The following is a 12,004-nucleotide window of genomic DNA, read 5'->3' as shown; positions in this document are numbered from 1 at the left end:
TTCATCTTCACCTTCATCTTCACCTTTATCTTTATCTTCACCTCCATCTTTATCTTCACCTTCATCTTCACCTTCATCTTCACCTTTATCTTCACCTTCATTTTCACCTTCATTTTCATCTTCATCTTCACCTTCATCTTCTTCTTCACCTTCATCTTCACCTTCACCTTCATCTTCACCTTTATCTTCACCTTCATCTTTACCTTTATCTTCACCTTCATCTTCACCTTCACCTTCACCTTGACATTTCTTTTAACTCTCTTTTCCTTCCTTTGAAAGTTCTTAAGATTACTATGTACTTGAAGCCTGGACAGCTCCACCACTTATGGTTGTCTTTTGACTGGCACAACAAGTTCTTACAACACTGTTTTGCTAGTCAATTGTCTGTTTGGTGTCCTCATCTGTATGGTAGTACCCAATGATGTCTTCGTTGTTCTTCTTTGAAATTCTTTGTTCTCGTCCTTTGATTTACATCCCTAGTCTCAATACTGTACGATCTGGGGGCCGAATGTTTGGTCACGAATACCCCTATCTGTCATGTTTCTCCTCTGCGCATTCTTCTTCGCTCGGAAAGTGTATTTTTAGGAAATATGGCACGATCTTTCACGTATTTCAATTTTCTTTTCAAAATGGTCGTCTGGACATGCGCAGAGGTCCCTACAAGATATAGCTAAAAATTAAATTAAATAACAGAATATATAAAGAAACAGCGAAGAAAAAGGCAATTTATTAAAATCGCCTTTGTCTAAATCTACTAATGACTGAAATTAATATATCTCAATTCCCGTAAGAGTCAGACTAGTAAACGTATAGCCACTATGTTTGAGATCTGATTAAAAGTTTCGTAATTTATTCTCTAAAGTTTTGTTAGTCCTGTGCGAGGCCCCCATCAATTGAACGAGGCGGCTGCCTAGTTTGGTTCTACCTAAGGCCGGCCCTGATTACGTTTATTGGAGAAATAAAGAAAAAAAAAGCGGAAAAGTGAGTGACTTCTTCTCCTGAGTTGATTCACTTAAATGTTTATTTATTTTATGGGCAAACTCTATCTTCATGAAGAGTTTAGGTTAGGAAAAAAAATATGTTGATATTCAAATAAGATTGTTGCCTAAGAAAAGAAATTGAAAGCACAAAAATAAGTATGAATTACATGACTTCTATTTCCTGAGGTACCAACCACAGCCTGGGTTGTATTTTGTACACTGCTCCACACCTGTTCACCATTTCTACATCAAATCATCATTTCCTCAACAGTTAATATTTCCACATCGACATAATCTCTATCTGTTTATCATTTCCACATCAACTCATCATTTTCATATGAATTTATCATGTTTCCATCTGTTTTCAATTTCCACAGACTATTGTATGTTTGGTGAGAACTTCTCGGGTTGTGCCAGTTTGGTGAAAAGCTTCACAGGAAACTGTTACAACGCCACCTATCGTCACGTCTGCTGCCAGACATGTCAGTCTGCATATCAAACAGTTGAAGGTATCAATGTTACTTTGAGGCAACTAGTCACATGACTCAATGGTTTAGCCCAAAAGATTCATAAATAGAGGCAGACGTGTTTCGAGAGGAAAAAAGCTATTGACACATTTAGCAGTACTAAGTGAAAACAGGAAGACACTTTAAAACAACGCAACACTTTGACTTTCGGTTATTTGTTTCTTCGTTTTTTATGATTTCAGTATTTTCTCACTTTTTAAATTACAAAGCTTACTTAGTCTGTCTGTAACATATTTTGAACAGGTTATTTCTCCCACTTCCCATTCTTGGATCAAGTTGAAACTTTGCACAATTATTTATTGTCAAAGACAATTAATGAATCAATCAAACAATTAACCACAGAGTTAATTAAATAGTTGTAATTAATTAATTAATTTTGATATTGAAAAAGGGAAGTAATTATTTATTGAGAGACATTGATATAAATGTGTAGTTATTCCCTTAGATAGGTTTTTTTTAAAAAGTATTTTTTTAGTCTTTATTTTTTAATTAATAGCGATGACTTTTTCGGACTTCTCGATTTGACCTTTGTTATGGATGACTCATTAATGGTTTGAGTTATGAAAATGACTAGTGTGTTGTTTTAACTATTGGTCAGCATTACTGGCTGTATAACACTTACAGGAGGCCATGTTGTTGGCTTATGAATTAAGTTTGGTCATTTGCATGATGTTGACTGTTGTTTGGTAACACAAGTTGCTAACCACTTTGAGTAGGGCCAGTGGCCTGTGTGGCTCTGTACTCTTGCAGACTAGAATCTGGAGATGAAGTGGTATGTCAACAATCTATGCTCATCATCTGTTTTTGTGGCCTACGGTTAACGAGGGTGTCATGTGGCCAGCACAACGACCAATCGCCTTTACTTTTCCCCAACTAATGTCAGGTACCCCTTAGAGCTGGGTGGACTCAGAGGCGCTCAAAGATCCCAGTCTTCAGCAGGATTTGAACTCGCGACCTTGGTACGGAAGCCAAGAGCTTTACCTCTCAGCCACCGCGTCTCTTATGGGTTCTGAAACAGTTCTGTCAATTTTTTTACATGTTTCGGATGTTCCTTCGGAGTTGAAGAAGATAATTTTCTTCCTAGTCTAAACCTCCCGCAGGATGACGGGGGATGGCAGCGGGCAGGGTATGAACCAGGGACATCGACAAGTCCGAAAGACAGTCCAGCGCGCATACCGCGCCACCAGGCAGTCACCCACAGACTGTTTATATGAACAATCTATGAACATCCTCAAGAGAGAGTAACTGTGTTCTTGGTGTTGCAGTCCCACCTGACATCGTATAGAACTATAGACTCTGGATCTTGTACATCACAAAATGGGAAGTCTTGGATGCTGGTTAAGGGAAGATATGAAGTCCTCTTTACCCGTGCAAGCACAGGCTAAGGTAGCCGAGTAGTAAAGTGCTTAACTTCTAAACCGAGTAGTCTTCGGTTCGAATCCCGCTTAAAACTGTGATTTTGAGTTTCAGGGTTTTTTTTAGGGCGTCCCAGAGTCCACCCACAAAATGAGAACCTGACATTAGTCTGGGAAAAGTAAAGGCCAGTCTAGTCATTGTGCTGGCCACATGACACTCTCGTTAATCGTCTGCGACAGAAACACATGACCTTTACATCATTTGACCCGAAAATTTCAAGGTCTAAAAGGATTACTTTTACTTAGCTTCTTTCTAAAAAAAAACCCAGTTTATCTTGAAAACACTATCTGTTGTTAGATGTACGTAAGGCTTGGGTATTCTTTGCATTAAAGTGTTGGTTTTTTTTTCTATGCCAGGGTGTGAGTTCGGGGACAAGAGAGACAACTGCACATTATCTGACTGTAATCGAAGTGATCCAAAGTTTGCTGAAGAGTGCTGTGGAACGTGCCATTATGGAGCTACTTTTACCACTACGGCTTCCCCAACCAAGACAACAACAGCAGGTAGAAATGTCAGATTATATTCCAACATCCGATTTGGTCTAGATATGTACAATAAATGTATGAAATTAAATATTTAAATATGTAAAACTGAACTGAAGGAACAAGACGACAAAGGGAGTTTAGGTTACACACAAACTAGTAGGCGGCCCCTGCAGTTTAAAAGTTCTGACCTAATACACTACATACAAACTAGTAGGCGGCCCCTGCAGTTTAAAGATTCTGACCCAATACGCTACATGCAAACTAGTAGGCGGCCCCTGCAGTTTAAAAGTTCTGACCTAATACACTACATACAAACTAGTAGGCGGCCCCTGCAGTTTAAACATTCTGACCTAATACACTACATACAAACTAGTAGGCGGCCCCTGCAGTTTAAACATTCTGACCCAATACACTACATACAAACTAGTAGGCGGCCCTGCAGTTTAAACATTCTGACCCAATACGCTACATACAAACTAGTAGGCGGCCCTGCAGTTTAAACATTCTGACCCAATACGCTACATACAAACTAGTAGGCGGCCCCTGCAGTTTAAAAGTTCTGACCTAATACACTACATACAAACTAGTAGGCGGCCCTGCAGTTTAAACATTCTGACCCAATACACTACATGCAAACTAGTAGGCGGCCCCTGCAGTTTAAAAGTTCTGACCTAATACACTACATACAAACTAGTAGGCGGCCCCTGCAGTTTAAAAGTTCTGACCTAATACACTACATGCAAACTAGTAGCGGCCCCTGCAGTCTAAACATTCTGACCTAATACACTACATACAAACTAGTAGGCGGCCCTGCAGTTTAAACATTCTGACCTAATACACTACATACAAACTAGTAGCGGCCCCTGCAGTTTAAACATTCTGACCTAATACACTACATACAAACTAGTAGGCGGCCCCTGCAGTTTAAAAGTTCTGACCTAATACACTACATACAAACTAGTAGGCGGCCCTGCAGTTTAAACATTCTGACCCAATACGCTACATACAAATTAGTAGGCGGCCCCTGCAGTTTAAAAGTTCTGACCTAATACACTACATACAAACTAGTAGCGGCCCCTGCAGTCTAAACATTCTGACCCAATACGCTACATGCAAACTAGTAGCGGCCCCTGCAGTCTAAACATTCTGACCCAATACGCTACATGCAAACTAGTAGCGGCCCCTGCAGTCTAAACATTCTGAACTAATACACTACATACAAACTAGTAGGCGGCCCCTGCAGTTTAAAAGTTCTGACCTAATACACTACATACAAACTAGTAGGCGGCCTGCAGTTTAAACATTCTGACCCAATACGCTACATGCAAACTAGTAGCGGCCCCTGCAGTTTAAACATTCTAACGTAATACACTACATACAAACTAGTAGGCGGCCCCTGCAGTTTAAAAGTTCTGACCTAATACACTACATACAAACTAGTAGGCGGCCCTGCAGTTTAAACATTCTGACCCAATACGCTACATGCAAACTAGTAGCGGCCCCCGCAGATTAAACATTCTAACCCAATACGCTACATGCAAACTAGTAGGCGTCACCTGCAGTCTAAACATTCTGACCCAATACGCTACATGCAAACTAGTAGCGGCCCCTGCAGTTTAAAAGTTCTGACCTAATACACTACATGCAAACTAGTAGCGGCCCCTGCAGTCTAAACATTCTGATCTAATACACTACATACAAACTAGTAGGCGTCACCTGCAGTCTAAACATTCTAACCCAATACGCTACATGCAAACTAGTAGGCGTCACCTGCAGTCTAAACATTCTGACCTAATACGCTACATGCAAACTAGAAGGTGGTCCCTGCATACTTATACAATAGACTAAACTGTGCTAATTAACTTTATATTTAGGCTGTTCAGGGGACACAAGCCAGAACTGCACTGACTCTGTCTGCACTAGCACCAACTCCACAGCAGTGATGGAATGCTGTGCTACATGTGGTCTTGTAACATTGACACCGACGACCAAAGGTTAGTCTTATTGTATACCTAAATAAGTATGCAAGAAACTGTCCACCAAGTATACTCCAATAAGAACTCTCATTAGCCACTTTTCAATTCAACAAGGCAAATGCACACGTGTAACAGTCCATATTGTCAGGCTCTTTGTGGTAAACAGTTATGACAAAAATTGAGATGGTGCTAAACAGTTATGACAAAAGTTGAGATGGTGCTAAACAGTTATGACAAAAGTTGAGATGGTGCTAAACAGTTATGACAAAAATTGAGATGGTGCTAAACAGTTATGACAAAAGTTGAGATGGTGCTAAACAGTTATGACAAAAATTGAGATGGTGCTAAACAGTTATGACAAAAGTTGAGATGGTGCTAAACAGTTATGACAAAAGTTGAGATGGTGCTAAACAGTTATGACAAAAGTTGAGATGGTGCTAAACAGTTATGACAAAAGTTGAGATGGTGCTAAACAGTTATGACAAAAATTGAGATGGTGCTAAACAGTTATGACAAAAGTTGAGATGGTGCTAAACAGTTATGACAAAAGTTGAGATGGTGCTAAACAGTTATGACAAAAGTTGAGATGGTGCTAAACAGTTATGACAAAAGTTGAGATGGTGCTAAACAGTTATGACAAAAATTGAGATGGTGCTAAACAGTTATGACAAAAATTGAGATGGTGCTAAACAGTTATGACAAAAGTTGAGATGGTGCTAAACAGTTATGACAAAAGTTGAGATGGTGCTAAACAGTTATGACAAAAATTGAGATGGTGCTAAACAGTTATGACAAAAGTTGAGATGGTGCTAAACAGTTATGACAAAAGTTGAGATGGTGCTAAACAGTTATGACAAAAGTTGAGATGGTGCTAAACAGTTATGACAAAAGTTGAGATGGTGCTAAACAGTTATGACAAAAATTGAGATGGTGCTAAACAGTTATGACAAAAGTTGAGATGGTGCTAAAAAGTTATAACAAAAGTTGAGATGGTCAGTTTCTAATTACCAAATGTTGTTACCGGCCGTTGACTTGTAGCACCAAACTGCTGTTAGACAACTAAACCGCTGTAGGCGTAATGTATCTTAACTAATAAAACTTCAAATAACTTGAATAACTTCCTTTTGTGAAAAAAAAACAACTAAATATAACTTTATTTATAATATAGACAAAATCAACGTGTAATAAATAAATACATGTAGCTGACTTTAGTAATAATCTTTTGTCAAAGTCTGATTACAATAACCCAACCTTTTAGTCTCATCTTCTGGAGTCGTCTCCTCTAACTAAGACCAAGTGACGACACTGCCACCTAACTTGCATCATTCACAACTAATCGCTAACCTCTTCCCACCGTCACCATAGAAACACACACACACACTCCATAATCTCATCTTATCTTATATAATACAGACGTTACTTCATAAAAGAAGATAATTACGTCCTACGAGTCATGCATCTAGTCATGCATGTCAACCAATGGATTAAATTCTGCCAAGTCACTAGTTTTCCTGGCTGGCTCAGGCAACCCATTCCATACGCTAATAGCACTAGGGAAGAAGGAGCATTTGTACAAATTTGTCCTAGCATATGGAACTTTATGTGCCTTTATCTTAATGTCTTTCTGTATATTTTATTAGATTTTGTTTTTGTATTCGAAGATTATGGTTCAGTGTTTTATGTATGATTGCTACTTTACTTTTGAGTCTTCTCTTCTGAAGGCTTTCTAAATTTAGTGACAGCCAAACTACAGTCACCTTGACAAAACAAAAATACACAACCTACCTGCTCTATGGATCGTTTGTCTCATGACAGATTACTGTTTTCATTTTCTCACCTGTCCTGTCACTACAAGTTCATCTTTTAGACTTAAAGGTCAAAAGAACAAAAATTTTTTTAGCTGTTTGTAATATAAACTTACGAGGGTGTTGTGTGACCATCGCATTGACAAAACTAATCGAGGTCAGGCACATGTAATGGGCTAGGTAGATGCATAGCCTTCAGTCGTGTAAAAAAAAAAAGTTAAGTTCCCCTTTCAGACCTTGTGGTCTATTGGGCAGATGACGTTAGGAACCATTAGAGCTCTGGATGGAGGCGGACAAAGATCCCAAATTTAAAAATACCATTCTTAACCAGGATTCGAACCCGCGACGCCCGGTTCAGAAGCCAAGCGCTTTTCTGCTCAGCCACTGCGCCTCCTAAAGTAAAGTTCCCCCTTCAGACCTTGCGATCAACCGCCTTTACTTTCCCCAACTAAAGTCAGGTACTCATTAGAGTTGGGTAGACTCAGAGGGCGCCCAAAAATCCTGAAATTCAAAATCTCATTCTTCACTGAGTTTCGAACCCAAGATCCCAAGTTCAGAAGTCAAGCGCTTAACCACTCAGCCACCGCACCCCATTTCAGTTTTGTAATGTTGAATAAATGTTCCGCAGCCTTAAGTCGGCATCATAAGATTGACAACCTGACCATCTCGTATTTTAAGTGACAAACAATATATTTTCTAATAAGACATTTACTAACGTGGGTCAGTAGGCTTTGTAAAATTTAAGAAGATCAGCTACACTTTAAAAGTAGAGAATGTCTGGTGTCAATGAGGCAGGTGACAGGTCGCTGTTCGTCTGGAAGTAAATCAGAGCGAATTCTCTAACAGAACTTCGCTTGAATATTCCTTGTCTTATGATGATAGTCATCCAAGCGTGTCTTACCATTTTTTCAGAAGTCTAGTTACGGCATGGTGCACAAGGCATTTGAGCAAAAATCCTTAAAATAAATAGGGGTGGGTGGTTGTAGGAGGAGAGGTAACTGTTGCCTTCAGGAAAATAGTTCTAGTTACGGCTTGGTGCACAAGGCATTTGAGCAAAAATCCTTAAAATAAATAGGGGTGGGTGGGTGTAGGAGGAGAGGTAACTGTTGCCTTCAGGAAAATAGTTCTAGTTACGGCTTGGTGCACAAGGCATTTGAGCAAAGCTCCTAAAAATAAATAGGGGTGGGTGGGTGTAAGAGGAGAGGTAACTGTTGCCTTCAGGAAAATAGTTCTACTATTTAAAGTTGTCGAAATATGACTTTTACAGAGTTTGATATTGTACTCGGCTAGTTAAAATATTGAGTGAAACTATAAACTTTTTTTTGGGTGGGGTAGGTGAGGTGGAAGGATATCTGCATAAAACTTTTGTATTATACGAGAAAAGTGTGAGGTAAGGGACTTATTAGATACAGAGAACTATTTTATTGAGAACAAAAAAGTTTTCATAGTATTACATCCAATAAATATTCTCATCTTTAATTTTCGTCGCTATGCCAGGATGGGCTAAAATAAAATCCGTATCAAAATGTTCTTTTTGCTTCTAGCTCCCACTTGCCAGGATGACCCTCTATTTAAGTCTCAAAATGGTAACTGCTTGACATCAGTCTGGCTCTCAGCGTCTGCTTGCTACAATCAGACAGTTCAAAGGTCATGCTGCGCTTCATGCGCCTCAGCAGACGTTGGTACCACAGGTAAGAGAAGCCATTTTTTTGTAAACTGGACAAAATACCAACGTGTAGACTACTGTAGACCAATCATTGATGCCAAAATAAATGTAGCTAATATTATCAGAAAACTACTTTTATTGTTTTGTTTGCAAGGAGTAACGTGATTTTTGTAGCGTTTATACCCATTTTCTTGTTTATTTAATTTTAAAACATCATGACCGAATTTATTTCAAAAAATGTTTGGATAATTGTCAACCATGCTCACATTTATGTAGTATTTTCACATTACTAATTTGTAAGATGGTCTATGTAAACATGGACTATACACAGCTTAATAAATTTTTAACAAAGACATTGTTATTCTATTTTGGACTTTTTTTTATTCTTTCAGGTTGTGTCTATGGTGATAAAAAAATAGGTTGTGATGAGCAATCTTGCAAGACTTCTAAATCTGATTGCTGTGAAACATGTGAAGGCCTTAACAAAGTTTCACATCTTCATGGGAATGTTTTCATTCTGACTGTAATATTTACCAGCTACCTACTTTCTATTTAACTAGAGAATTTTTTTTTTTACATTTTTTATAGTATTTCCAAACTAGCAATTTTTTTTTATTGAACCAATATTTTCGTACGCTTGAAACAAACTCCACCCACTATTTTAATGTTATATTTTTTTTTATATCTTTAGGCCCTATTTTTTATACTGAGATTAGTTGTCATGTAATAACTGAAATAAATAAATTTCGACCTTTCTACTCCTACCAGGGCCTGCCTTAGATAATTAGAGGCCCTAGGCAAAGTGAATTTGGTGACCCCAAATGAAATACAAAAATAAAAAAACGGCGATAAAACGAAATTACGCTATTTATTAAAAACGAATGCACTCATCCTTAATCTTCGGAATCGAATACATTGCCATTAGTAGTAAAGTAAGTAAGGTTCCCCTTTTCAGACCTTGTCAATACTCCAAAAATAACACTGAGGTCAGGTTTCGCTATTTCTTCTATAAAAAAGTTGTTTTGTGTCCTCTGCGAGCCCCCAACCAATCAGGGGCCCTAGGCGGTTGCCTAGTTTGTCTATGCGTAAGGACGGCCCTGCTCCTATTTTACAAATGTTGTAACTGGTAGCAAATGTGTAATTTATTCTTAATGTGAGAATTTTAAATGTGATTACCTTTACAAAGACGAGAGGAATTCGTTTAAAACAGAAAGAGTTGTAATGTTATGATGGTACATTTTCATTTTAAAATTACTTTAATAAATTGTAGTAAAAATTAGTTTGTTACTTTGAGTCTGTAATAGATTTGGATTTGATTGTGAGTTTTGTAAGTAAGGTTTCAATTATCGTACGACTGGTATGGCATCACGTTCATAATTAGAACACACATTATTTTAAACATAAAAGAAGACTTAAACTGACACATTTTAATATTAAAAAAAAAAACATTTTACAAAGCTCTTATACAAGTAAAAAGAAATTAACTGCAACGAATATTGTTCGTATTATATTCAAATTATGTCAATATGGGAAAAATTATTTTTTGTTGACTGTTATAATGTTCTAAATGCATTTTTAATCTAATTATTATATCTTATACGTATTGAGATAGCTATTTATTATACATGTAGTCTATTTACTATACACTACAGAGGAATATCTTACGTATATTTCGATATATGTATATCTTATGTACTGCTCAATATTTTGTAAAAGTTGATGTCAAATTATTTTGCCTATAAACAATATACTATTTGCTTATGTATTTAAATACGCGACACCTTAATTGGTTTGAATAGCAATGTACATAAATCTAGATATACATTTTTATAAATACATTTATACACCATTGCATTGGTAATTGGCGAGTGCAACTTTCTTTTATTGCTATCAAAGGGAAATAACTCAACTTGTTATAAAGGTTATATGTGCAAGAGTCTATGCGCATTGTTTTGTACGATCTGTCTTTTGACTTTTTTTTTTGTTGCTGTCTTGTTCTGCGTTCCTACGTTGTTCACGTATACGCTGTTCTCTTGTTTTGTTGGCTTAACTCTTTCTCTCCGTAATTATTTACCACATTCTGGTGGAATCAACGCTGGTATCGTCAGTTAGGAGAGAAAGAGTTAAGATCGGTTGCCATTATGTTTGGTGTTATGCCTGGTAAATGGTACAAATTATTTTCCTACTTGGGGGGTGAGTTAGGAATTTTTTTATAAGCGCCTCTGAAAAGGCGTTCACTATCCTTTATGTGGAGCAGTGTTTCCCAAACCTTTGACTACAGTGTACCCTTTTAAATTTTTGTAACGCTAAGTACCCCTCGCCGTGCAGCTATGAGAATAATGGACACAATAAATGAGTATTTAAAAATAAATCTGCGTAGTTAATGAGGTGCAACGTGTACCCCCTCCAAAGTATTCCCGTACCCTTGGGGCTACGCGAACCCCACTTTGGGAAGCACTGATGTAGAGAAGCAAATACGAAGACATTGTCCAAAATGTAGGCCTTCTTTTGGGTTGACTGTGTCAGTGTGATGTGTCAATGATAAGCACAGTGTTGAGTGCTAGTTCTAGTAGCTCCAGTCAGTCTAATGTTTTGGCTTTAATGGTAAAGGGCTGAGAGTGGCTCTATGTTGGGCCTACAAGGGCTGAGAGTGGCTCCATGTTGGGCCCTACAAGGGCTGAGAGTGGCTCTATGTTGGGCCTACAAGGGCTGAGAATGGCTCTATGTTGGGCCTACAAGGGCTGAGAGTGGCTCTATGTTGGGCCTACAAGGGCTGAGAGTGGCTCCATGTTGGGCCTAAAAAGGCTGAGAGTGGCTCTATGTTGGGCCTACAAGGGCTGAGAGTGACTCTATGTTGGGCCTACAAGGGCTGAGAGTGACTCCATGTTGGGCCTACAAGACCTGAGAGTGGCTCTATGTTGGGCCTACAAGGGCTGAGAGTGACTCCATGTTGGGCCTAAAAAGGCTGATAGTGGCTCTATGTTGGGCCTACAAGGGCTGAGAGTGGCTCTATGTTGGGCCTAAAAAGGCTGATAGTGGCTCTATGTTGGGTCTACAAGGGCTGAGAGTGGCTCTATGTTGGGCCCAAAAAGGCTGATAGTGGCTCTATGTTGGGCCTACAAGGGCTGAGAGTGGCTCTATGTTGGGTC

General features: G+C 38.5%; 1 protein-coding gene across 1 annotated transcript in view; it reads left to right on the top strand.

Moving 5' to 3' along the window:
* LOC106064261 (A disintegrin and metalloproteinase with thrombospondin motifs 6-like) overlaps positions 1-10,812 on the top strand; it is a 37,203-nt gene extending 26,391 nt beyond the window's left edge. The window contains exons 14-18 of the mRNA XM_056006550.1: positions 1,358-1,489; positions 3,280-3,426; positions 5,283-5,402; positions 8,734-8,880; positions 9,248-10,812. Coding sequence (XP_055862525.1) covers positions 1,358-1,489; positions 3,280-3,426; positions 5,283-5,402; positions 8,734-8,880; positions 9,248-9,411 — 710 coding nt within the window. The 3' untranslated portion in view covers positions 9,412-10,812. The remainder of the gene's footprint in view (positions 1-1,357; positions 1,490-3,279; positions 3,427-5,282; positions 5,403-8,733; positions 8,881-9,247) is intronic.
* Positions 10,813-12,004: the final 1,192 nt, after the last annotated feature.

The sequence above is a fragment of the Biomphalaria glabrata genome, chromosome 12 (assembly GCF_947242115.1).
Source record: "Biomphalaria glabrata chromosome 12, xgBioGlab47.1, whole genome shotgun sequence".
NCBI classification, from domain to species: Eukaryota; Metazoa; Mollusca; class Gastropoda; family Planorbidae; genus Biomphalaria; species Biomphalaria glabrata.
Note: the sequence above shows the minus strand (reverse complement) of the source record. Positions and strands in the feature narration are given on the sequence as shown.